General features: G+C 40.1%; 3 protein-coding genes across 5 annotated transcripts; 2 read left to right on the forward strand and 1 right to left on the reverse strand.

Moving 5' to 3' along the window:
• Nucleotides 1–7: 7 nt before the first annotated feature.
• On the forward strand, nt 8–2180 carry LOC142995408 (T-cell surface glycoprotein CD3 epsilon chain). 3 transcript variants are annotated; one of them, XM_076146441.1, is made up of 7 exons: nt 8–146; nt 338–404; nt 524–544; nt 666–866; nt 1069–1194; nt 1594–1667; nt 1767–2180. In XM_076146441.1, exons 2-7 carry the CDS (start codon nt 350–352, stop codon nt 1815–1817), a joined length of 528 nt encoding a protein of 175 aa, XP_076002556.1. In that variant the 5' UTR covers nt 8–146; nt 338–349; the 3' UTR covers nt 1818–2180. The 3 variants fall into 3 exon arrangements, with proteins under 3 accessions (XP_076002556.1, XP_076002566.1, XP_076002575.1); XM_076146451.1 differs by having other exon boundaries at nt 672–866; XM_076146460.1 differs by lacking the exon at nt 8–146 and having other exon boundaries at nt 338–434; nt 672–866.
• A 1253-nt stretch (nt 2181–3433) lies between these two features.
• LOC142993435 (T-cell surface glycoprotein CD3 epsilon chain-like) lies at nt 3434–7913 on the reverse strand. The gene is made up of 5 exons (XM_076144175.1): nt 7621–7913; nt 7080–7304; nt 6861–7004; nt 5261–5313; nt 3434–4966 (listed from the first exon to the last, which is right to left on the reverse strand). The coding sequence occupies exons 1-5, from the start codon at nt 7700–7702 to the stop codon at nt 4907–4909; spliced, it is 564 nt and encodes a 187-aa protein (XP_076000290.1). The 5' UTR covers nt 7703–7913; the 3' UTR covers nt 3434–4906.
• A 1408-nt stretch (nt 7914–9321) lies between these two features.
• On the forward strand, nt 9322–26529 carry LOC142993444 (myelin protein zero-like protein 2). The gene is made up of 5 exons (XM_076144186.1): nt 9322–9620; nt 21455–21624; nt 22003–22213; nt 22786–22954; nt 24441–26529. Exons 1-5 carry the CDS (start codon nt 9566–9568, stop codon nt 24595–24597), a joined length of 762 nt encoding a protein of 253 aa, XP_076000301.1. The 5' UTR covers nt 9322–9565; the 3' UTR covers nt 24598–26529.
• Nucleotides 26530–27716: the final 1187 nt, after the last annotated feature.

Consider the following 27716-nt stretch of genomic DNA (forward strand, 5'->3'; position numbering starts at 1 on the left):
ATACAAAGAAGTCAACAAAGCTTGATGAGACGGATAACAAACCAATGACGTTCACTTCCTGCTCGCACACAGAGACACTGACACACTGAGAGAACAGGTGACTGGATGCTTTGACAACAGCCGCACAGGAGATCTTTGTTTTTAAGGTTAGTGGTCATCAAAAATTAACTCTGGGTAATATATCTTTTCAACATTTCTACTTTTAATCACCAGTTGGAGGAAAATTTGCACTAAAATGGTTGAGTGAGCGCAGAAAATGGCGTCCCTCCAGTTCCTGCTTTGTGTTCACTCTCACCGTGTGCTGGATATGATATCATTATATATCTTCTGTCATCAGGAGAGAGACAAAATGAGAGGACATATCGCACTGCTGGCCTGTGTGCTGCTGCTCTTCACACTGACTGGTAAGTTTCTGGTGTGATTTCTGGAATGAGGTGAGAAAAACACGTCTTGCAAATGTCTTGTATGTGAGTGGAAATCATCTTCATTTAAGCATAATTGTTCTTTTCAAATTCTTCTACAGCATTTGTCAGCTGTGTGGACGGTAAGGAGACTATTTTGATTTCATATCTGAATTCAAATTTGCATCTTACTGGAATTTTCTTCAATTAAACAAATGCATCGTCTGCAAACTGCATTTAATTCTGCTTTCATTTCCTTCAAACAAATAGCAAAATCCGAATTTAAAGTAATGAAGCTCCCCGATGAAATAAAGGTGACCTGTAAGGCTGAAGGCTCCAGTATTTATAAAGGAGCTGATAAGTGGGAAAGGCCCACTATGGCGTACAGCGACGAGAACACAGGGGAGTACGCATGCAAGAAGGACGGGAAAGAAGAAGAAGAAAAAATCTTTATAAAATTCCGAAGTAAGTGCATCAAAACCTGAAGTTTAACAGATATGTGATAGTCAAACTCGACTGTGTGTTTGTTAGAACTTTACGTTTTCTTGTTGACATAATAATTCATACAAAATTCACATATCGACCATTGTAGCTTTGCCATTTTACATCCCTCTGTCAGCATACATTTGAGTCTTGTGTGTGTGTGTCTGTGTGTGTATCTGTCCAGCCTGTGACAACTGCATACAGCTCGACACGGCCTCAGTGATCGCAATGGTTGTCGGAAATCTAGTAGCAACAGGTGTGATAGGAGTGTCTGTCTATCTGGTTGCATCTCCTAGTCAGACCACGACGAGTAAGACATTACCTAATCTGTCTGTCTGTCTGTCAGTCTGTCGGTCTGTCTGTCTGTCTGTCTTTCTTTGCATCCCTTACCATTTCCATTTTATCACATTATATTCATCATATTCTTATCTATCTTATTATGTTATAGAGATGAATTATTGGGATTTGACCTGTAACTTAATGATTTTTTGAAAGATTTTGTGTCCTCTCATATTTATTTATTTTGATCAGAATAGACAATAAATCAACCTTAGTTTAGAGCAGAGGACTGCACAAACATGTCATCTTCATCTGGATGTGCACATCAATATAAAAGTGTAAATGTTGAACTATATTTGTCAACATTTCTAGATTCTAGATTCATAACTTCTGCAAGTCTATATTGTCACATTATGATATTTCTTGCTAGGCTTGGACAGACAGCATCTCATACCACACAACAGCAGCAGCAGCAGCAGCAGAGATCCCAATAGCCATTACCAGGTAAACAGAAATGCTTTTACCTATCAACCAAACTTGAGTTTTCTCATATTTCTCATCCGTCTTTTCTCTTTTTCCTCACTTTGTTTGCCCCACCTTCAGCCACTGAGACTCAAAGGTGATAAAGACACCTACGATGTGCTCTCCAAATAGAGGGATGCCGACACACTTCCTGTGACTCCACCAAAAGCTGAACAAGGAATTCAACAACGACCTGCAGGAGTGAACATTTTGAATAAATTTCCTCCATAATGTGTTAAAATCTGCTCTTCCTATGCTTTATAACTTCTGTAGCTCATTATACATATTGTGCTGTTTTGAGTCAGCTGTTGACGCTTTGTTTGCTTTGCATCTTATATCGAGTATTTAGCAGCTATTATTTTGGGAACATTTCAGCGGAACAATGTGTTTGAATCCATTATATACAGTCCTTTTCTCCACAGATGTAGGTCCAGAGGGTGCCGTAATGGTCACCTGATGAAAAGAAATCAATAAAAACAAAAAGAAGAATTTTGACGACTGACATTTTTACTTGCAAGATTTAAATATATATATGTATATATGTATATATATAATTCTCCTTTCTTGCTTTCCAAGTGTCGTTTTCATGAGTGTTTGTTAGCAGGATATCTAGAACACTGACAGATATCAATGGAATTTTATGATTAGGTGCGACTTGGTCTCTTTCTTTAACATTACAAGATGGAGCATTTCTTGAGATTCTTGCCTTTTTCTTGAAAAGTGTTAGACACCAATTTTAATGGAAAACATTCCAGCACCTTTATCATTTGATGAACTAGCAACAGGTGCAATATAACTCAGGCCACATTTGTAGTGTATCTGTACACTGGCGAGCAACATGCAGCTCCCACATATCTGCAGCTAAAATGATGCTGATTCAGGAGGACACATGTTTGGACGAGTTTACAAAAGTATTTATCACAAAGATTTGCATGACAAAGCTTTTTATAAATCTGATTACAAGATAATGTGAGCGAAGGTCTTGCTTTATATTGGCCAAAAAGCTGATTAAGTTCTATTTCACAGTGCTTGAACCAGACAGACTGAACATGGATGATCAGGTGTAGGAAAGGAGAAGAGGAATAGGAGAGAAATTTGACATGGTTCAGAAGAAGCTGTGTCTGTGTCAGACAATCTATCACCAACACACACACACACACTAGGCACACCTAGGTGTGTCTATGTCATGCAAGCTCCTGCCTGCTAAGACACACTGACAAAAATACACTAACACACATGCACAAGAACACACACACACACAAACAAACAAACAACAAACACACACACAGCAGATGTGGATGTAGATCACTGAGCATTAAGTGTGGGAGTGTTTCTGCTGAACCCTCCTCACAGCTGGAGACTCTCAGACAGAACAAATATCAATCATTAGGTCGGAACAGAAACATTCTGTGGTGCTTTCATCTCCATCGTTAATGTCGAGAAACTGAACGATGATGCATGGCACAACATTTCCACTCCACATGAAAAATGTTCAGAAATGTCTTAAAGATGTGTCACATGTTTCCAAAGACATGAAGGCATCGTGTGCAACAACTGTCACCGACACGAGAGCGACGAATGATGAAGACTAACTGATAAGAGTGGAGCGTATGTGGGTGTGTTGCGGATATGAGTTGTGGCTTTGAGGCTTCTCGATGTGTCACGAATCTGAAGAAGCATCTCAACAGTAGGACAGGAAATGAGAAAGGGAGTTTGGTAGGTGTGTTACTTTATTTTTTCATAGCAAACACTATATAATATTAAGTTACAGAGCACTTCTTATACACAGCTCTCAAAAAACTCAACAGGTAGACTACAATTCATCCAGGCAAATAACTCTTTAAAAAAGATTTGAAGGAAAAGCAATTTGCTGCCTGATCTCGACAGATAATTCCAAAGTCTGTGTGCCCAAACTCTGGGTGTGTCAGCATCTTTGCTCGTTCAGCAGATATTCCCAGACAATCCACAATTTTCAACCAAGGGTGTAATATTTCTTCTTTAGCTTTGCAAACAGGATCCTCTATGTGACGGCTAATTTCAGCTCTATATACACTCAGTGGCGACTTTTAGTAGACACACCTGTACAATGCATCATAATCCAGTCAGGTTGGACAAAATATTGGAAATATTTTTTTTTCAATGCAAGCATAACAGCACCACAACTTACTATAGCTGCAGCCATTAGCAATGAGTTGAATCTTCACCTATGTCAACAAAAACTGAGCATTAACAGCTTCACAAATGTAGAGTTTATAGCAACGGTGTTATATTTGATTATCTAGGATTGTACAGGTATATCCAATCAAGTGGCCATTGAGTTTATGTGCAATGTATTTCAGATATTGATAAGTGTTAAGACAATCCCAGAGGCCATCGTCTTCATGAGATTCTGCACCATTTGTAGAAACAAAACAGTACATAACTTCCTCCATATTCTCATCTGCATTTTCCCTCCACCATGTTCCATCACCATGTTAGACCTGTCAACATCCAATCTACTCAGATACCATGGTGTGAAAAGCACGATTAAGATCTATGAGACTTTGAAAGAGCAGTATCATTACTATGATGGCAACTAAAGCAGAATGAAACATCTCAGAGATTCAATTATTTTTCATCAAATACAGTAGTTAGTTTGCCACTGCTTTCTGTAAGGCCGTTGGAGCTTAGAAATCGGTTTTGCCCTTCTGAGATCGGTGGGATCAAGTGATTGCTTCTTTAACAGAGGGTGAACAAGGGACATGAGCCGGAAACAAGACGCAAATCAAAATTTGAAGGTTGCTAGAGCGACAGAATTTAACTCCTTTAAAAATACGACAAAAACATCTCAAAAAACAGAGCAGGATTTCATTTTGAAAGTAAATTAGACTACATAGATGCGGATATTAGATTTAAGGTAAGAAAGCAGCAGTGCAGGACCTACAAGTTTTTGGGTTAAACATTAGTCAGAACAATTGTCAGTCAGAGAAGTTTTGTGCTTGAAGAAAATGAGAAAGAAAACATTAAAGTAATTCAATTGCTAATAAAAACTATAAAAATCTGAATAATAAGTTGATACGAGTAATATGAGTTCTTATGTGCACAACATTTGTATTCACAAAGAACAAACGTCAGTGTTGGCATGTTACTGCGAGGATGAATAATGACACACGTGCACGCATGTTTGCCATTATCTGCCCTGTATTTCTGCCTGTGACCCGCTGCCTTCAGGTGACTGCTGTCTAGCCCGTCCTGTTGACGACAGAGTAAGGATCGTTGGCGCGAGTGTGGGTACTCAGCTCCTGTTAAAAAAACACACACAAAAAGATATTAGAGGACCTCCATGTCATACAATGTGTGTGTGAAAGGTTTTGTTCTGAATATATGTAATTTAAATGGAAAGAGCAGATAAGGTGTGAATCCTTACCATATTGTACTTTGTAAACCTTACTGAAATAATCTGCTTTTAATGAGATTTGGTTCAATTACCTCTAAAGTCATCAGGGCTGGTTTCATGCAAGTTTGTGTTGTAATGGTAAATGTTAAATTGATTCCAGTTTTGGTGCAAAGTAAAAATGTTGTTTTTATGTACCGACCTGATAGGGTGACGGGTCATTTTGAGGCCTACTGCGTGCCTGATGAGGGCGTGCTGTAAATAAACACAGAAACAATAAAAAACTATTTCTATTCCATTGATATCTTAGTCATGGGATTGGGTTGATAACAGACACAGGACATTGACACGCACACAAAGATAGTTGTGATATTTGTTTGTTCTTATGTCTGCATGCACACTGACAAATTAGGAATTAGTTGAATATTAAAATTAATATTTAAAAACATGAACCACATTCATCACAGTTGACACAATCAAGCCAGGGCAATGTAATGTAATATAATATAATATAATATAATATAATATAATATAATATAATATAATATAATAACATACTTAATGATAATTATTTTTTAATGTCAAAAAAGTCAGATAACAGTGAAATAGCAAAGAAACGGATTACACGGCCGCAATCCATCAAAGGCCGAGGCCAGTAAGAGAGTTTTTCCATTTAGAATAAAAAGGGACTTAAGATCAGACCTGCTGGGTGTGTAAAATCATTTGTTTTTTTACTGGCTAAGGTAGGACCAGAGTCTATTAGAACACAACGGTTTCTAATCTGGTCTTTAATCTTTATGTCCATGTAATGAAGGTGAGCAGTAACGTTTGAATCTCTCCTCTTTATTGCCAAAATCAGAGAGAGAATTATATCAGTCTATAGAATATACAGGACATAGAAGAATGGAGGACCCAGAATTGAACCCTGTGGGACTTCGTATGCCATGGTGATCTGCTCAGGTGTACAAGCAACCTTGGCAGCAACGCCGCCTCTGTCCTCCAGATAACCAGATTATCCTGAGCCAACTGAGGACTGTTCTAGTCCAAACAATCCTGTCCTCCACTGTCAATCCTGAAGTATTTATTGTCCAAAGCAGTCCAAAAGGCTTGTGTAATGTTATTGAGTCAGAAGACTTAAATCTAAATGAAGTCTCAGTCATTGACGCACAGCTGAGGTGAAAGTTTTTTTTTGGTCACGTCAAATTCGGTCTAATTATCAACTGCAGGAAATATTAAGTATAATCTGTTACATCTGGAGTTTAAAGTTATTTCTGTAATTTATCTTCCATTTTTCAATGGATTTGAAATTGATTTATGAAGATCTGGACTCTAAAAAGATACATGGCTAGATACAGTGCCGATCCTTTGATTCTAGTACTCTTGAAATACGTTTGTCTACAAAATTACAAATACCGGAAAAAGGCTTGAAAAACTGATCTTAAATGAAATTAAATGAAATTTTAATTATAAGTTGGTTCTGGAGGAATACAAATAAAAATAGTTACAAGAGAATTATGACGTAATCCGTTTCCTTTAACACTCGCTCTGTAATCAACCTAAATGGCCTTGCATAATTTCTGAGGCCCCATTTGATGATTGCAGGCAGAATTTCAAAAGCCAATTTTATTTTCAGGCAAATGACAAAATTTAAGCAGCAACTAAAAGTGAGAAAAAAGGAAACAATGTTTGAACATAGTGTTTAGTTGAACACATCAGGTGATAGCCATGCTCCACTAACATGAATAAGTCAATACTTTGCAGGTCAGACATTCTTCATGAGAAGTGACGGTGTGTGTTCTTACCTTTGGCAGCCTGCATTGATCCTGTAGGGTTTTTCGTTTTGCGGCACTTGTAGATCGCCAGTATCATCATTGTTGTCAGTACCACGTCTCCAGCAATGACCCCAGCAACTAGAGTTCCACTCAGCTCGTAGCAATTCTCACAGACTGGAAGATGAAGGTCAACAGTTAAAACAACAAACCGGACCAACAGCAATTGGAAATGTAAAGATTTATACGCACCCTTTCCTCTCACAAAGAAATGATAGGTTTTGATTTTGATAGGATTGATAGGATCTGCTGTGGTTTCGTTGTATTGACAGAAATATGAGCCCTCAGTGCTTTGACCATACTTGTGATTCAATGTCTGTTCGGAACCGCTTGTTTTTGTTTCATCCTTGTACCATATTACGCCCTCTGTTCCTGGACACCGCATTGTGAAGTGTTCGCCCACAAATGTTACACCACCTTTAACACACAACACACAGTTAGACGTTTTGCTCAATTAATTAGTCTCCCCGTGTTTAACATACACAATAAAAATGACTGAATATTACATTACAAAGAAGCATAAAGGAAGATATGGTGATTTGAACTCACTGACTGAAATATACAGAGAAAAATACAACACATTAACAAAGAGAGTTACACACTGCGTAAATGAAATAACAGGACACCCAACAAGTCTCTTTGGAAACATGCCACATTTCATACTTCATATATCCAAACACATTGTTTCAAGTATAACATTATTATCTTCAAATACTTAAAACGTTATATTTACCGATATCATCAGATTTCACAGTAGAGATGAGCCGGAGGGCAGCAAACACGACCCAGACACCCAAACGCCTCATTTTCTTCATATGATCCTCTGTTTTATGTTTGTTTTACCTGATTTTCCTTCTCTGTCTCTTCTCTAAATCGATAAGATTTATGAATAAATGCAACTCAATGCTGATTACAGTAAACTCTCTCTTATAACTGTTCAGTAAGTCAAAAGGTTCCAGTAGACAAAGAATTTCTCTCTCTCTCTCTCTCTCTCTCTCCACCCTCCCTCTCTCTATCAGACAAACACACACACACACACACACACACACACACACACACAAACACACACACACACACACACACACGAAGCATTTTTTTCTCTGTGTTCATAGTTAAACCTCAAGATGAAGTCAAACTGAATGTAAATTCTCATATGACTGCTCTTTAAATTGGTTTGTTGATTTGATTTTGTACTTAGTCTTATAGTTAGACAGTAAATATACTTTAACTCCAAAACAAAGGTTATCTGGCAATTTCAGTACAATATTATTGCTGTACAATTAACCGTGAGTCGTTTTAGTTGCTCTTTCACATGTGAACGATAAGTAACTGTCCCATAACTTAACCTGAAAATATTTATTTTGAGAAAATTGATACTTGTCATAATATCCTAGACTAATGAAGACTAGTGACACTATAATTACTTATTACAGTTTGAGATTATTAGAATGCACCTTCGTAATCTTCATATTTAGTACAGATGAGTCATAATGTCTGCAGACGTCAACTTTTTAAAATCAAATGTATGACACTTTTCCTATAAAATAAAAAGAAGAACAAGAAGTTACCATGAACCATGAAGGCAGCACACATCAAAGTGCTGCTCTGCCCCCAAGTGGCTCAAACCAGAAGTGTTTCATACATTTTTTCTTTTTATTACATTTAGATATGTTTCTTCTTAATATAATTATCACATTTGTAAATCATTGTCCGCAATAAAAAAAAAAAAAAGTTAGGATGGCATCAGGGGAAACTTCAAGTACCACCAATCATGCATGCACCACAGTTTGAGAACCACTGATCTGCATATGGCCTAATTAGGTATGTGTTTGTTCATTCTTGAAGTGTTAGCTCTACTATAAAGTCAATTCACTGCGCTTTAAAGCTGTTTATTACTTTCATTCAGGTTTCAATTGGAATACCATGCAAACATTTCAAACCCCCGAGGAATAACATGCATATGAAACATATCTGTTGCAACATATCTGATATGATCAAGTGACATTGATCAGAATCACTTAGATCATGTCAGGTGTAACGTATGTAGTTTCAAGTATTGCATGAATATTGAGAAAATTAATTAAATTATGATAATTAGCCGCCATGAGCAAACATAATGCAAGTCAATGCTGCTTTATAGAGGCAGAGGAACCCATTAAAACACAAACAATGAATCAAAAACACAGTTACTGAACCATAACTTGATCATATAGGAATGTTATCTACACACACACCTTACCAATAACATGGAACTTCAAACATCTCAGAGTATTATCTTGCGCAACAGTCCTGCCAGGCGCCTCGGATATGCGTGTTTTACGCAGCGGCAGAACCAGTTGGGTGACCATTAAGAATTTGGCAGCGTTGAGTTGAACATGTGAGATGAAGATAAGAGAGGCCGAGACGTGTTACTCCGCCCGAAAACGGAGGTGGGAGGGCGTGAAAGCAAGTGTATGCGGCCAGCGGCGAGTTGGGACGCGTTCTTTGGGGCAGACAAAGTGAAGGAGACGACCGCGTAGAACTTGTTCGCGTTTTCGTCTCTTTCAAAGGAAGTTAAAAAAAAACATACTTTCTCGGCTGTTGTTGTTGTTGTTGTTTGTGTTGCCGAGTCACTTTGGTTCGACTGAGACTGATTTCTTGGACTTCTTGGACTTATTGGACAACCTGTTATCCATCCAATGTGCGTAAAAGGGTTCCATTTCCTCGTCATCCTGTCCGGGCTAGCAGCCTCAGGTGAGATCAAGTTTAGTTTAACCTATATTCCGAGAGACAGTATGATTCTAGATTGTTCTGTAGTTGAATTCCGTATTCATATTTCGATCCTGATAGCTTTTTGTGCTCAGTTTACACACATACGCCGCATATCCGATCGGCTTTTCCCACGAGTTCACTGTCTGTAGTTTTCCACGTCCCAACAGCCAAAACAGGATGATCCTTAAGAGACCTTCCATAAGTGTAAAAGTAGACGAGCAAACCAGGGATGGTCCATTAGTCAAAAGCTCCACAGGGAACCCCGACCTCCACTTCCAAGTACCCGCCGTGCGTCATTGGGAAGTGGAGAACTTGGCACATGAGACCCCCGGGTGGGTTACTGAGGAGAAATCCTGAGAAAGCTCTACAACAACAACAAGCACAGCAGGGGTCAGTTCCGACAAATTAATGACTTTTCAGTATTAAATCCGCGGCCCGCATTGTGTTTTGTCTTCAAGCAACATGATTCCTTTCCTGCCTTTTTGAATGCGCATCCGTGCTTATGTTCACAGAGGCAATTGTGTTGCCCGCTGGAAAGCAGATAAGTCCCACCTGTTTCCCGTATGAGGGAAGAATCAGGGTATGTCAGATAGATCAAAACAATTTGCCCAGAAGCAGACAACAAGAGTCCACTGGGAATAATCACTATAAATAGACAGTTAAGTAGTGGGGAGGTGTTTAATATCATGAATTGGGTATCAGGGCTGTTTAACCTTGAGGTAATCTGTGTCCAGCTCAGATAAGTGGATTATATTGATCATACAGCCAGTGGACAGTGTTGGATCCACTCATGGCTCTTGTGTGTGTATGTGTGTGTGTGTGTGGATCTGTCATTCCATAATCAGATGGTGGTGTAGTGGAACAAACAAGTATCAGCATGTGACTGATATAACATGTTTGAGCTGATTGCCTCCCAGCGGTACCACACTTTTGTCACTCACACACTCACACACACACACACACACACACACACACACACACACACACACACACACAGGCACGCACACACACACACACACACACACACACACACACACACACACACACACACACGTCTGCCTTTAAAAGAGTACAACTAGGAACAAACCTGTTTAACTTCATGTTCATGTAATTCTCATTCCCCCGTCTCACTTCAGGTAAACTGAAACACTGTGTTGACGTTAAATCAAGACTGCAGCATTTACTATTGCGAGCACATCAGCACTGTTTTGACATGATAGCCACTCATCAAAATACACTACTTGCAGGTTGCGGCAAGAGTTTATTTTCAAGAAGATATGAAAAAGAGCATATTTAATCATCTTCCTCTCCTCCCTTTGTTGCAAATGTAATCGCAAAATGAAGCAGGAGTAGGAATCCGTCATTGCTGTCACAGATACTGTAAACACGCTGCTCCTACATTGTGTGCCTGTACAAAAAACAGAGATAGTGTTACGTGATGAGATGCATTTGGAAGCAGTATGTTTGAAAAAAAAAAAAAAGCCTAAATACTGCGTTATTTAGAAAATAGGTCAGATCACGAGTAAATTCAGTGTTGGAGTCGGAGACGTCATTCAGCACACTTTGAGAGATGAAATTTCAAAGATAAGTCACAAAGAGTTCTTGTGTTTCGTTGCCCAAATGGATGTGGAGGCACAGAATCACCCACCACCACCAAGATAAAAGATAAAAGAACCCAAAGTTAAATCTTTCTCCTTTAAACCCTCATAAATAAACAAAATCTGTAAGATGTTTCCGGTATAATTTGAATCCACATCCCATCTTAATTTATCTAAATAGATTGTTTTTATCCAGATTTCCCCACTGAAGATTTGTGTCACTTCCAAACAAATCACAATCATTCCACTCTTAAATGAATATTGTCAATTAATTACACCACTAAAGATTATTATACAGTATTTCTCAAATGATGCCACATCTGTAAGCCTTGATTTAAAACAGTTTTTGAAGTTTAAAACGTCACAAATGGCAGAATTTGCATGTGATCTTAGTTGCTGATGAAACATTTGCAATGTACAGTATTTTGCCTGTGTGTGTGACCACCAAGGAGTGTCTAAGAGCCAAAACTACTCATTAACACTCTCTAATTGGCTAATTAGTGAATGAAACACACTCAAAGCAAACAAACGATTCTCCCTGTTTACAGTAGGAGTGCTTAATTCCTCCACTTTCTTTGACCAAACACAAACAGGAAGCAAGAAGCAACGTTTCCATGAAACTATCTGCTCATCTGCCGTGGTGGTTGATGATGATAAATGGCTGTTGTTGTTGGTCTTAGGTTTTCTCCTGTTGCTTCCTGGTAATCGTTTCTTCCTGAAGCATCCAGAAGTCTGTCGTGCTGCCTGGCTGACGTGCGGCAACTTGTTCAGACTTAAAGGGGGGAAACACACTAGCAGACACACACACACACACACTCACAGCTTTTGTGGACTGCGACACGTACACCGCTTGTTTAGGCTTCAGTCAGACTTTTTCAGGTTTACAGTAGACAAGCGGCTCATTGTTTTCAGGTTTACTGGGACATAAAAGCCATTTCCCATTGTGTCGTCTGTAATCTCTGCTCAGTAATAGCGAATGTAACCAATAATGGCTGTGGTTTTTGGCGTGGTGCACTGTGTTGACGCACCTATGAGGACGTCTGGCCTTTATGTCTGTTGATGGGATTGCCCGGAGGCGAACAGAGATGATAATGACGTGGTTGCATCGATCCCTGACAGTGAGGCTTTAGGAGGAAGCTGTGCAGCGTAGGAGCGTCAAGCTAAAATACTGAAATCATGAGGCTGTCAAGCTTAAACCGGGATTTGAAATTCATTTGCCACTCATTACAAAGTATCTGTGCGGAAATTCATTCAGGAATTCTGTGTTTGTGTCTGCGCATGTATTTACGTGTGCATGTGTGCATAGGCAGTGCATCAATCTGTGTGTACAAACACAGCAGATTTGTGAGCCTGCTTTGTATGTGTGTGTATTTGCATTCTTGCATGCTTTCTGTCATGTGGTCACTCGCTCTTTAAAAGTGTTTAGAAATACAGTAAACAACCTGGTCTTCCAGTATAAGCAACACCTCCGCTGGGTTTCAGTGGAAAAATAGCACTGCCAGAAAATGTCTGAGTCATTTGATGAAGCAACCAGCGTGCGGGAAATTCATCGTAAGTTGATAAAAGTTAACTGATTTCTGATGAAAGCTGCAAAAATAATGACGACAGTTTCCCTTTCTGGCAGCTGACCCATCAGAAAACAACAGGAGAGTTCCTGTTCCTGAGAAAGGGCCCGTTTTCAATCATTGTGCATACACAGTAATGGAAAGAAGATTTGGATCAACGAAAGCATTACAAAGTTTCAAAACAGACCATGGATTCCAGCACATCCCCTGTAATAAAGGCTGACAGATAGACAGACAAGCCAATCGATATCCGATGTAGATCAATATTTGAGGGAAAGTAAAATCGAATGAGAAGAAAAATATTTCTTATAGCTCAAATAGCCAGGGTATTGTTTGAAATGTTATTACTTAACTGCTCAGTGCTCAATGTTTCTTACACATGACACACAGCCTGTTAAATAACTGACTGAGTCTTTTAAATGAGAGAAGGTGCGGCTGAAGGTCGAGAATAAAGCCTGAGAATAAAAGGCCAAAGGTGTGACCCTGCTCCTCTGTGTGGCTTTTAATCTGCATTTATAATGCGTCAATCATCAGCTTTGGACTCACCAAGCATACAGACAGGTCTGGCTTCATGATAGTAATACTATCATAAAGTGTTTAGAGCAGTGGGCCATCAGTCCAACACGAACGAGCCTGTGGGCTGTGGTGAGCCAGATCGAAGTGTACTCCACAGACGGCCCCCCAGGAGTTTGTAAACCAGGGGAGAAGTTGTTGAGTCAGCTGCGTGGTGGGAGTGGAAGAGGTTTGATGGATTAAACCCCCCTATCCTCCTTCACCCACTCCTGGTTTCCTGTATGCCACCGCCTGATGAATTACAATTGGCCAGGAGGAAGCAGGCGCTGCTAAATAAAGGAGGAGAAAGACAGAATGAGAGAAAGAGGGAGAGATGGAGAGATGGAGAGATGCAGAGATGCGCAGGGTCCAGTCGGTCTGATCTTTGCGATGTATTCAGACGACAGTGTGTGTGTGTGTGTGTGTGTGTGTGTGTGTGTGTGTGTTGTATACGTCTATAGAGAGAACCACAGAATAAACATGGCAAATGCACAATCATTGTCACAGTTCATGATGTGTTTTTTTTTTTTATAAATCAATCTTTTATGTGTGTCTCTAGGCAACTGACTTGATTCACACTAACATGCTTTCAGTGAAATCCATTGTTGTGGTACCTTTACGTCTTTCTGTTGATGAAATTATTTTTGTTTCCGAGTTATTTGGAGCACTCAGAAGACAGAAAAAGACACACAAAAGACCTAGATAGTCAGCATGAGTGGTGATGCTGTAAAGTAGTAAAGAGCACAGAAACTCACTCTATAGCTGCAGAAAATATGAAATGTTCTTTTTCCGTTGCAGGTGGAACAATCATCTTGTTTCTAGCCTTGAAAGTGCGACCTCTGTCTGATCTTACATTTTATCTGGGTGATACTGCATCTGTTGATAGTCCATCATCGCTCACACATGCCTGAATTAAGATGGGTGCATTGGTTTTTGTAAGCTAAGTAGTAAGAATGTCACCAATTCAATTTATTGTTAAGTTATAGAAAGGAAAAGAAAACTGTCCAGTCCTGGTCTCGATCCGTCTTAAAGTCTAATCAAGTCTGCCTGGATTTAAGCCCCATTTGTCTACAAAATATCATCCATTCCAACCATTATGTTTGGAGATATCTTGCTCACAATCAGACAAAATGCTGGTAAAGACATTACCGCAGAGGCAGAGCTAATGATGGGATTTCACAGAGGAAGCACTGAAAACAGCATAGAGAGGAGAGAGAGTGGTATAGCATTGATGTTGAGGTGTGTGTGTGTGTGTCTGTGTGTGTGTGGTTTAAGGTCATGGTCATATATGCTTTTGTTGCTACAGAGTCATGTCCTTTGAGCTTGTTCAAGAAAAAGTGAAGGGAGGAGAGGAAATGTGTAGAACACACAGTTGCTGTTGTTGATCACAGCAGTTCCTTCCCATTACAGCGACCCTCTTCCTCTCGCTTCCCTGTTGCTCTGATCTCCCTCAAATGTGTGTGCTCCGGCTCCACAAACACTCTGTTACCTGAACCTGCTATTCCAAGCCCTCAATGCCCCCCTCCATGAAAGAGAGCCCTTTAAAAAAAACAGAGGGGAAAAAAAGCCAAACCTAGACTTATGAAACCTCTTCCTCACAAAGAGGAAGAGAAGAGGCTCTTTGTGATCCACTGACTTCTTTGTGTGCTAGGTCCTGTCCTGAGTGTTTCCTCTCAGAGCGGTGCAACAGAGAATCAGGTTTCCTGCTATGGTCCCTTTGTTTCTGAGCTGTAATGAAAAGAGGAAAGGTCCCAAACACATTGTCAAGTAAATAATGTAATGAAAGCAATTTCCTGATTCAAGGGGTCGGATCAATTACTCAATTTCTCCCACAGAGTTTTGTCTCCTCTCTTAAAGTGGCACCCAAATGTCTTTTCCCTATCAAACACCCCCACCTGCTATAGGATTGGAAGAAGTCAGCTTGGATTCATGTTTATTTATCCAACGTTGAACATGTACATGGTTATGATAAAACCTTAGACTTCTCTGGTATCCATATGCTAAAAATGTCCCAGACTCTAAAACTGTAAAACTGTAAAAAAACAAAACAAAAACAAAACTGTAGCCTGCAAAAAAAATGGCCCAAAACATTCAATTTGTATCCACAACCTTTTGATCAAGGGTTTGTTTTGGCTTTTACCATCAACTCATCGCTCCTTAACCACTTGTTATAGATCATTCATTGGCTGTTGAATAGACTCCCTACCTGGGATAGAGCAGGGAATTTAACTTTAACGATTTGTTGTTCTTCCGAAAGTCTTCCTCAGTTCTGATCAATATAGAACCTGATCACTAGAACGATAGAACTCTTCCCACTGTGAGAATGTGGACACAGCTGAACACTGGACCTTTACCACATCTGCTAGATCGGCAGGCCCTGCTGTGTTCTCCAGTATTTTGAGATGAACCCTCACAGACAGCAGGGAGTTGTCAACCTTTTCAGAAATTCAGCATCTTTCCTTCATTTATCGCCAAGAAACCTATAACCCATTGTAGTATGACTCATTGTTCTAAGTCAGGTCCAGTATTCTCTGATGGTTGGAGCTTGCAATGCTTGTCAGATGCAAGCTTCCCCTTGTCCAAACTGCTGGGCAGCCTAATACTTCTAATACTTGTCTGTAAGCACTAGGTGGTGTGAAATAGCAAGAGTGAGGTTTCAAGACTTTGGTAGAAGATGGTAACTTCACAAAACTGTGCACAGACAAGGAGGCAATTCTTGAGATTTGGAGTCGTTGAAACAAAAGTGAAAAGCATTTTCAGAACTTTCAAATGTTTAGACTGTGAAATAAATACAATATAAATCTAATAGCAATAGTCAAAATAGCTCAGATAGACAAAGACGTCACCTAGAAGAGCTAGGACTTCCGTAATCATAATGTAGAAAGGGGGTAGCAAGGGAAAGCATCATCAAAATGCAGGAAAGGACTGTCCCTGGTAGATCTGGATAAACTTGTTCTTTCTTTAGTTTCAGTCCCAAAGCACCTAATACACACTTTTTCACAAAGAGTTGAGAGTAAGATTCTTACAATATTAAGCACATTTACATCAACTAATGAATGAATTACATTACATTGATTACAATTAATTACATTCATTAATATTTTTGCCAGATGTTTCTGAAGAACAAAGCTGTTTTGACATGACGATGACATCATGATGATGTCTGCAGTCTCCGTAATGCATGTGAACAAGTAAACATCCACTTTCTGTGATAATTATAATGACAGACATATGTCCTGAGTGAATCCCATTGGGTTTTAATATATAACAAACATTGTGTAAGTACACTGGGATATCATGGTGTGTATACGCTCAAACCCTGACCTTAAATGCTTCTGTGGGTGCTCAGGAGTCGACTATGTTACTTCTATACACCAATTTTCTGTTCAGTTAAGGCAAGAGTTCAATACATCAAGCAAAACCTTTTGTTTGGAGTGATCTAGGAAAAAACACACACAGGCCTTGGACACAAAGACACACCCTTCTGTGAAGTCATACAGGTATGTGAAGCACTTGTGGTATTTCCCTGCCTCTTTAAACATCTCTCACACAGTGTTGGGGTGACTGCCAAGCAAAGCAGACGTAATCACAGTAAAGTGGGCCTGGTTTGATTCTTTTACAGTAAAGGAAAGTGGTTTGGCTTCTTTGGCTACAGACGAGTCGGCGGACCAGTGCAACATGTTGAGAGGTAGAATAAAGTGGATTAAAGGTTCAGCAAGTTCGTTTTTTAATGGTGCACTGGCAGATTTGAAGGACCAACACCAACACTAGTACGTCTAATTAAAAATGAGACACACTCACACAATACACAAATGCACGCAAACCCACTGTGTTCCCGATGCTGTATCTGATAATGAATGGAAACAGCTGGAACTTACATCGACAGACTTCCTCACACGCATCACACATATACCTACGGCTTGTGCAATAGCTGCCAAATGCTGACCTGAGGTGACATCCCATGTGGGAGAAATGTTTAATAATCCCTATGATAGTTTCAGGCTATCACATAGTAAAGTGGCAGCACATTTTACACAAAGACTCTAATTTGATCTTTTTAATTAGAGGGAAGAGAGGAACATATCTCTTTCATTTCATTTTTTTTCACATCATTTAATGGATACTTTGATGTTCAGAGGGATATATGGAATGAATTGTGTAGCTTCGTCAATCAGAGGTGGGTAGTAAACTGGTATTTATCCTTTGGGAATCTTTCACACCTTGGGCCAGGTGACCATGTGGCTCAAGATGTGAATGAGACAAAACAGCAAAGTCTAGTTGCTTTAAACTACAAGATATCCAGTGACATTGGATGACTGAGAACCTTCATAGACAGAGAAGGGGGTAGAGTTACACTTGTTGCTCTGAATTGTTGCTCATATTTTGTGATTTTGGGGACATTTTAGACTAAATGTCTGCACAGCAAATCAAGTATGTCTAACACTGTTATAGATATATCTCAAACATAATCAGGTTGGACTCATATTCAAACTGCACCCTGGCTCAGCCCTCTTCTGCGGGGTGCATAGCTCCATCTTAATAAGCCGTGAAAGCTCTCTCTCTCTCCCTCTCTCGTGGTCTCTCTCTCTCCCTCTCTCTCTCTGGATACTGGGTGTGGTCAGCACTGGCCTGGCAGGATGCTCAGACATAAACAATGACTTGGACTGGACAGAGAGACGCTCTGGAGCTTAAGAATGGGGCGACTGATGGATGGACAAACAAGCAAACGAATGCTATTATCTCTTCCTTACAGACAGCAATTATGGAAAGAATACATTTTCCCTCATTCTCTTATCCGGTCTCTCCATCTACGTCTCCCACTCGCTCACTCACTATCTCACTCACTCACTCACTCACCTACTTAATCACCCTACTCTTATTCACTCACAGGGTTTTACGTTTTCATTTCTGCTTATTTATCTTGGTCTAAATGAGCTTGTTTATGTCTTTACTCATGTAATGGCATGTATCCTCCTCACCAATTAGTGCCTGACCACTTAAATCCTGATCATGTACTCTACATACAGCCTCCGGAACAAATTAGTACTGTAATTGAAGCACTGTATATAGGCTGTTTTTACCTTCAAATAGATCAAATTAACCCAAATTCCTAATCTAACAACTGCTGAAAGACGCTTTAGTTTGAAAGCTTTTTACTTTTTGTTGCTCAAATTAGATTAGCCACGCCGTTTTGAATTCATGTACAGCAAATTGAGAAGCAATGTGTCATTTTTGGTTAGATCAGAAATTCTAAATGACATTTGAGAGCATGGCTGATTTTAGATTTGTCCTGATAGATGAAGTGTGACGAATAAATGCGTCAGATGCTTTAGAATTCTAAATGTGTTGTATACCCTGAAACAAGCGTGCAGCTACAGAAGTGTAGCTGCTCAGAGTGACTTATGCATGTTTCCTTTCTATGCTGCATATGAACAAACATGTATTTCTGTTTAAAATTGGGTAATCATGCATTAAAATAACAAGACTTGATCCTCTTTGTCAACCTTGAAATAGAATCAATCTGTTTTAAAGACCCTTCACCTCGTAGATAGAACTCACACACATGCATACACACCTCCGGTCCTGCCCAACAGGGATTCATTCAGTGTGCTTAATGAATACTCTAAATACAGTTTAATATTCCAGCTTCATCATTTCCATACACTCAACCTGTTAAACCAGATAGAGAGAGGGAGAGAAGAGCAGGGTAGGGTCATTTTTTGCACTGCAGAAAGAATCCAACTGAGCCAATCGATATCATGTTAGAGTCGCATTTTGTATTTAAAATGGGAAAATATCTGCCAGTGTCTGAAGATACGTTTGTTTCCATTGCAAATTAACAACGTCAACATTTTCCTCTACCTAAGCAGCAATCTCTTAATGTAGGTTGAAAGCTCGCAAATTAAGAATGATACAGCAAATTCCAGAGTAAGCTTCTTTTGTATTGAACAAAGTGAATCAGTCTCATTTTACTGGCAGGAAAAAACAAGATTACGAGTGTGAAGGAGGTTTTTTTTAATTTGACGTGATGGTTATTTTTTGCAGTGTGTACTCTTCCTGTATTGCACTCGTACCCACTCCTCCCAGGTTTCATCAGGCTCATTTAAAACACATTAGGCTGTTGGAGCTCTGTCAGTGCCGGCGATGAGAGAGAAGCCTCTCTGTTTAATGCTGTGCAGGGGCCGTCTGGTCGCCCCGCTCTCTCATCCAAGCCAACAGGAAACTCACCCCAGCCTGATAAGGAACAGAACATGCTGCCTGAGGAACCAAGCCCCCGCTGACATTTTCCCAGCTAGCTCTTGCCTCAATACTCACTGTGATTATAAGGCAGGAGCAACAATATGGCTCAATTTACCTCCACACACTCGTTTGATTTCAGTGCCAGGAGCCTTGTGTTGTTATTCAGTATAGGGAAAACAAACAAACTACACCATCCTCATTTTGAACAGTAGAAACAAGATTAAAAGGGGTTTTGTTGTGCTTTTTGACATTTTTATACTGTAATATAGTGTGTGCGTGTGTGTGCGTGTGTGTGTGTGTGAGTTTCTAGTTTATGGTCTGAACTGCCTTCAAAGCTTTGTTTTGTTCTGTTAAGTACACGTTTTTGTAATCTGTGTGCTGCCAGCGCAGACCTGACACCAATGGCAAATCAGAACAGAGCAGGCATCTTGGGAGAGAGCATTATAAAGACAGTACCTAAAAGCGTGTTTACACTCGGTGTGCTCGGTGGTACAGCAACAAAGGAACACTAGACCATTGCAAAGGTTAAATATATATGTGTATAATATGCATATATTAATTCCAATTTAAATGAATATTCAAAATACAAGGTTTGAATTCAAATGAATAGTTATCTAGCTTTTATAATTAATATTCTAAGGGGATGTGGCTTTTCATTTACAACAACAAATTGACTTACACACAAACTGTGTCCTCTGATAACACATGCACTTAGGTAACGCTTGTCAGTTAGATCATCTGTCAGACTGAAGTGCCTCTAATAGTCAGAGCTCTTATCAAGTGTTTTGTTTTGTTTTGGTGTCATCCTGGGTGGGTGCTTAAAGTATTGGGACACCTCTTGGCTACTTTGAGTGTATTGTCAATGCTGTCTGCTCTGTGATTGAGCACTGACTTTAATAAGGACACACACAGCTCCTGACAGTATTAATATACACAGAGTACATTATACAGAGTGATCAGGTGTCTGGGACCAGCCATCACTGAGACAAGTGAACATAACCTCACATACACGTGCCCGCATATACGCCCTTTCCTCTGTGTGTTAGAGTTACAGGGTGGATGTGCCCAGATAAACAAAATTCTTTGACCTCAGGGGAAAGAGAGACAGGATCAGCGACCTAAAGTTGACAGGCTGCCAGACAGGCACTAGGACGTGTATGTCACTTCCCAGGATAGTGATGGTGCGATTATACTGTAGATGTGTGTGTGTGTGTGTGTGTCCGTGTATGTGTGTGTGTCCGTGTATGTGTGTCAACCCCTTTCTGTGGAGCTCCATCCATCATTATGTGGAAGGACCAAATCATTGTTAATGTCTCTTTCCACTCTTCCAGTCCATTCATTCAGCGTAGCGCATAAAGATTGATGTAGCCATATCCGCAGAACACACATCAGACTCCATATTCCATCCATGCCTATCATTCATGTGTGTCACAGAGTGTCACAGAGTTGGCGTCTTGATCTAATCTAGATCTACATTTTTGCAGGCAGTCCATCAGATGATCTCAGATCCAATCTGCCACTCTGGTATTTCAGCGCACAATGCTCTAAAATGCTTATGTGACAAATAAAAGGTTGTTTTTGTTTCCTACAGCGTCAACGCGTAGGATAGGGGGTCACTGGGTGGTACACTGCATGCGTACTTGCACAAGGCAGTGGTGTGGGCGAATTTATGTTGTTTTGTGTGTTACAGTACATATGTTATTGTGATCTATTCTATGTATTATTTATTTATTGATGTTGCATCTGTGTTTCGTGCACAACATATTTATTTGTATCTGTATTGATCTAGCTCTGTATGCCCTGGGTTCAACCTTTTAAATAAAGTCTGCTGTGTGTGTGTGTGTGTGTGTGTGTGATATAGGCATGCTGCAGGTCAGTGGGATGCGTGTCTACACGTCCAATGAAGTGGAGGCGGTCAATGGGACAGATGCCCGCCTAAAGTGCACTTTCCAGAGTTTGGCCTCCATCAACACCAATACCCTCACTGTGTCATGGACTTTTAGACCCATCGGACCTGGACATGACGAGTCGGTGAGTGTGTGCCTTTGTTTAAGCAAGTGTGTGTGTGTGTGTGTGTGTGTGCCTGTTTGCAAATGAGCAAGATAAAACCACAAACCCCATCTCACTGTATCAGGGAGCGTCCACCCCCACAGCCAAGTGAGAGAGGAGTCGATGAGTCATCCAAGTCACTAGGGAGCGCCTAAGACAGTCTGTGTGCGAGTGTATGTGCATATGTGTCAGAGAGAAAAGGAGAGCGAGAGAAGCAGCAGTTTGTTACAGCGCCATCTGAATTACCTTCGTTCCCCACCAGCACAAGTCTCACTTTAGTTCGAGCGACCTTCTGTATCACCGACAGTTGCAATCCATCTTCACCCCCAAACAAATACACTAATGAATCTCTTCCGTTAGGTCTTCTACTACCAGCAGAAACCATACCCGCCAGTAGAGGGCCGTTTCAGGAAGAAAGTATCATGGGCTGGTGACATCATGGGTCGTGATGCCTCCATCATAATTCACCAAGTCAAATTCATCTACAACGGCACCTTCACCTGCCATGTCAAGAACCCGCCAGATGTTCATGGCAATGCCGGAGTGGTTCGGCTCCTTGTTGTTACCACAGGTCAGAGGGTTTGGATGACATATACAGCTCAGAGACATATTTATATATGTGTACTGCAAATAGCATCAGTGTTTTAACTGATGATTCACGTAAATATGATATATGTAAATATGATTCTTATAACAAACCTTCACTGTATTGTGACCTCAGTTCCACTTCAGCCTTTTAACTTGAAAATACTTTCACAAACCAAAGATTAGAAAGTATACCAATACAGTTATAGTATATAGTTTAGCACATAGTCACATCTATGTCCATTTTCATCAAATAATGTATCATCTGGAGGACTGAGATTTCACTTCACAGACATCAATTCATATCATTTTTCGAGAAAGTCATACATATTGTAAAGAGCATCTATGTGTTTGTGTAAAAAGGATTATTCTGCAATACGAAAAAATGGTTTAAGACTTGAAACGCGAAGTTTAGGTCCATTGATTTCACTTTGACTAGTCTGTCTTTACTTGAGACCTGTGTCTTGCAGAACACACATCTACACACTGAAATGGTTGTGATGATTTTGCATTGTCAAACAAGTGAGCACACTTTCCTTACATTCTTCTTCCTTGCAGCCTCTTTCTCTGACCTTCTTATTCTGGCGCTGGCCATCGGGGGCGGTATCGCTTTTGTGGTCGTCATCCTTGTCATCATCGTGTCCTGCAGGAGGTGCAAGAGGAAGAGACAGGGCCAGGAGGGGGGCGAGGAGGCTCCCCGCAAAGTGAGGAAAGACCCGACAGTGTGGTAAGACCAAGAGAAATGAAGAAGAGGGTGAAAGAGAGAGGAAAAGAGGAGTGGAATTTATACACTTTCTCTCTCCATCTCAGACTAACTCTGGGGATCGGGGCATGTCCTTCTCGGGGGCCTGGGGCTCTAATGTGCTATTTCCTACTTCCACTTCCTGCTTCCACTCCAATCACAGTCTTTGGAGCCCAGACTTGGAGCAGCTGATCATCAGCTGTAATTCTCCAGACACTATATGAAAATTTGTTGTTGTATAAAATGCTGTAGATACTTAAGCCAGAAAACTGAAACTTTATCTTTTATGACGTCACTGTGTGCCTTACTGGAAACACAAAACTGTGTTATCTGTTTGTCTTTTCCTGTTTAGCTAAATGGGCTTCCAAACACATTTCCTGTTTAGAATAAATGTTTTGATGAGCTAGCAGTAGAATAATGGTGTTCTTCTGCTGTTTACTTCCTTACTAATACATTTCAAACTCCCAATACAAACCACATATTTGATGTAATATTCTAACAAAGCTTTGGAACAATGAAAAATCCCTTTTCTTGTTTCTGTTACATTCTTGGTGTAACTCAAATTACCAAATCATATTATAAAATCCCAGACAAAGCTTTTATCAATGAATGGTTGTATTGGTGGTCTGATCCACCTAACTGCAGTTATTCTGGATCCACAGGATTATGCTGGTGTACATTTTTGTTTGTTTCACTACTGATCGCTGAGGTTGTATCACTGTATTTCTCCAATGAGACTCAGGTGTTGTTAGCCTGCTTGTGTGATTCCTTCAGATATACTAATGGTGCTGTCAAATAATTAGAATCTGAAATGTGGTGCACTTGTTGGAAACAGACACTTATCCAATTTGATTGCATAATTCAATTTGAATTTCTATGACAAAACAGCTTAACTTCATAGCTTGTAGAAGATTCTACAATTATTTCTTGTCTTGTCTGTATTGAACAATGTGCTATTTTGTCAAAATCATCTCTGGGACGTCTTAGCTTCTTTCTTGGGTTTTCAGATCTCTCTGTAACTAATGGCTCAAATGAATAACATACAGTATAAACTGTGCGATAAGTCATGCACCAGACTCCTGGTGCCAGACTCCTGGTGCATGAAGAAAAAGACAACTCATCTCGGATGATCAGATTTATTCTTACTTCAAACCCAATCTCTCATCAACGATCTGGCAAAGGAAGGAAATAGTTTTCCCTCTTGAAATGATTTCTCTTGAAGATACAGCTCCACTCACAACTTGGGATGACTTTTGTTAACCCTGTGTGACTAACCCAATGTCCCCACTGCTGTGTTCATGTTGTCTGCTTGCATTTGTCCTGTTTACATTGTGTGTGACATACGTGTGGACATGCATGACCATAAATCATTCATGAGATTGTCATGCATGCATGTGCGCGTGCATGTTACCCTTACTTCTACCCTTGAATGTGTCTCCTTGTCCCCCGTGTGTACACTTGTGCGTACCAGCCACCCATCCGGGGCCGTCCACCTCTACATGTCACAGACGTCCATAGAGATTGACAGTTCAGATGGCATGATCTCAGAGGCCAGCACCAAAGATCCCAGCTCCTCAGAGGAGGAGGAGGCGAGCTCAGACGAAGAAGAAGAAGATGACTCAGACTGAGAAGCGGGATACAGAGGGACAGAAGCATCTATAGCAAGCCAGGCAGTAAGATTGCTGGAGGGATGCCTGTTGGCATATGTGGATTAGGTTCCATACATCTGCGGAATAGAGGCAGCTATCTTGAACGCACATTGTTCAAGAATGCAAGGAGGATTGCAGGAAAGTTGGATTTCAAAGAGTCAAAATAGGAACATTAAAGCATCCCTTGTGATGATTGTTGCTTTGTGAGAGTTGTCCCCATAGAGAGTCTGTTCCAGAAACATTCATATGAGGAAGAATAAAACGTGATTGGAGAAGGACGCCCGTCGAGGTAAGAGGCAATGTTATTGTGATGCAGCCATAGTTACAGAACTGAATGGACAGAAGATCAATTCATGTTCAATTAGAGTCTGCTGTTTCAGATGTGGATCTTGTGATGTACAGGTCAGGAAATCAATACCCAAATCACCCGCAAGATGCAATTGACGTCACGCCAGTGGCATGCAAGCAGGTATCGGTCAGATTGTTATACTTTGGCCCCAATCAGCCATACATGGACATTTAGGGGCTGACTTTTTTTTACATACTAGTTGATATATCATGTTGAACCTATGAGATCAATTTTTACACTAAGGTATACACACATACACACATACCCCCCCCCCCCCCCCTGCTGCAGTTCGTTTGGGGCAGATCGGAACGCACCACTTGCAGGTCGTACAGACAAAAACCTGCTGAGAAAGCGGTCATGGTCTGGACCCTGTTCTTTCGTAGTGTGAGCATGAGAACAAAACAGTTCTAACCCAACTACATGGTGATGTTTTGATTGATCCCAATGTACCATGCTTACCTAACATATCTTCAGATTAACATCTTAAAGGTGGGCATGTTATTGAATGCACTCCACTCTCCTAGCCAGCTGCCTTCTTCACGTTATGTTGTCAATCAACGTGCCGTTTTCCTGACATCATCTTGAAGTCAAATCCAGCTATTCAGCTAGTTTTGCTGGTATGGACAAATTGGACAAATAGGGAACCTGTGTCAAGTGTTGTTCCATGTTATCAAAGGAATCCTAGCACGGTTAACTTCTTCCTGTTGTGACTTGAAAATGAAAATGAGGCAAGATGGGCAAGTGTTCTCACATGGCATTAGGCGATGTGTTAAGGGTTTGCATGGAATTTTCGCCCTGGGTGAAATCAAACGAACCTGGAGCAATTCCTGCAAAAGTAATCAATCATTCACACTGAAGAGAGCAGGTTTGAAATGACAAGTTTCAACACAGTTCAAACCAAACATGAATCATCCACAACCTGACGTTTGGTCCAAGGTTAACGCAGGGTTAAGTCAATAGCAGGACAAAAAAGATATATTAATGGTATAGACACATAGTATTGAAGTTGTTAAGATCAGCAGTTTAGAACAGCCCTGTTGGTTAAATCCCTTGGAGTTGGTTAAATCTTACATTTCAGTAGATTATAATAACTATGATAACACTTGTTGAAAGCAGTTTTATCCCCCATCAGTACTGAAATGGCTCAGATGAGAGACATAAACATGTTGTTGCTGTTATTAAGTATGAAGGCCAAACATTTTTTATCAGCAACCACTTCCACGCACTGTCACGACTGTCTGGGATGAGAGAGAGACCATGTGAGGCGCACAGTCAGATCTGAAAACCCCTGGATTGTCCTTGAGAGCCTTATTTTTTCTCCACACTTCTGTGAATGCACCACATCTACTAACATATGATTGTAATACGTGTTCTCAGTTTTTTGATTGAAATGTCTACATATGATGTTATAGTGAGAAATGTTTTTTATTTGCTTCGTTTGTTTTCTTTAATGTTTTTAGATATGCCAGAAGTATTTTATTCTTTTGTTCAAATGTTCTTGTATGTATTGTTATAGAGCTTTTATAAAGTGATTTTCTAATAAAAATAACTTTAAATTTTGACTGCATTTTGTTGCATCAGCTTCAGTTGAAATGGGATCTGGGTGCAAACAGGTCGGCCCATTTAGAAAATAATAATAATCGCACACAACTTGACATGATTTGATATAACTCATCTATTATGTAAGAGAGTAATCTTATTATCCAGCATTTATTATGCATCATTATCTTTAATGCACTACCTGCAATGCTCATAATGTGTCTGCCCCCGTTTGTTTTCTCGTATGTTATCATGTGCATGTGCATTGTTTCAATGGTTGCAGGCGAAAAATGGTTATGCGTGCCTTTGTGACCTATGTTTGTGTTTGGTGAGATTGGTCATGACTGTGAATATGTTAGCATTGTTAATGGTGAGGCTCTGTGTGTGTGTTTGTGTGCGTGTGTATGAGAGAGTGTGTGTGTGTGCATTGATCAAAGTCTATCCCTACTGGGTGTAGCTTTGGTTACTGACTGACAGAGCTTTTGTGCGGGTGTGTTTCTGTGGATGTGTGCAGAGGATAAGACTAAAAAGAGGGAGGAGGTAGGTGAGAGACAGAGAGAGAGACAAATCTATTTATACAAGATAAATAATTACATTTTTGTTGTAGAGAAAGGCTGATGATGAACAAATTCCAGGACAACCGTTTCTCCAGATAATCTCTATTTATTAACAAGACTGCAGGGAAATCCACTTGCAGAGCTCAGAGATAAGCTTCCAAATGACTCCAACACATAACATGTTCAGGGCCTCTTCCTCTGATTGTTCAATTTTGTTGCAACAATCCTTGGTTCACCATAAAAAAAAAACTAAAAAGTCCACTGGTGATCAATCTTTTGAACACTGTATAGTATTATATGCATGGATAAGTAGAAGACATACTTGAAATCAACATAACATGTAGAGTAACTGACACATCTTTGATAATTGCAGGGCCAGATCCAGAACAAATATTGTATTAATTATAGTCTCTATGTCAGTGAATTGTGTGTTTGAACAAGTCCAGGTTTGTCTCGGTTCATGTCTGTTCATGTGTGTTCTGCTCTTGAGGTTTCCAAAGGAATGATAGGAATGATAGGAAAATCAAAATCATTAGAGAACAACACAGGTTTAGGGGACAGGAAGGCAATAAATACATAAATAAAACGTCTTCATCACATAATATAATGTGTTATAACAGAGTGAGTGCAGACCTATAGAGTTGATCTTCATC

Source organism: Genypterus blacodes, unplaced genomic scaffold (genome assembly GCF_046128005.1).
Source record: "Genypterus blacodes isolate CSIRO-AG114 ecotype Tasmania unplaced genomic scaffold, CSIRO-AGI_Gbla_v1 ptg000003l_1, whole genome shotgun sequence".
Lineage (NCBI taxonomy): Eukaryota > Metazoa > Chordata > Actinopteri > Ophidiiformes > Ophidiidae > Genypterus > Genypterus blacodes.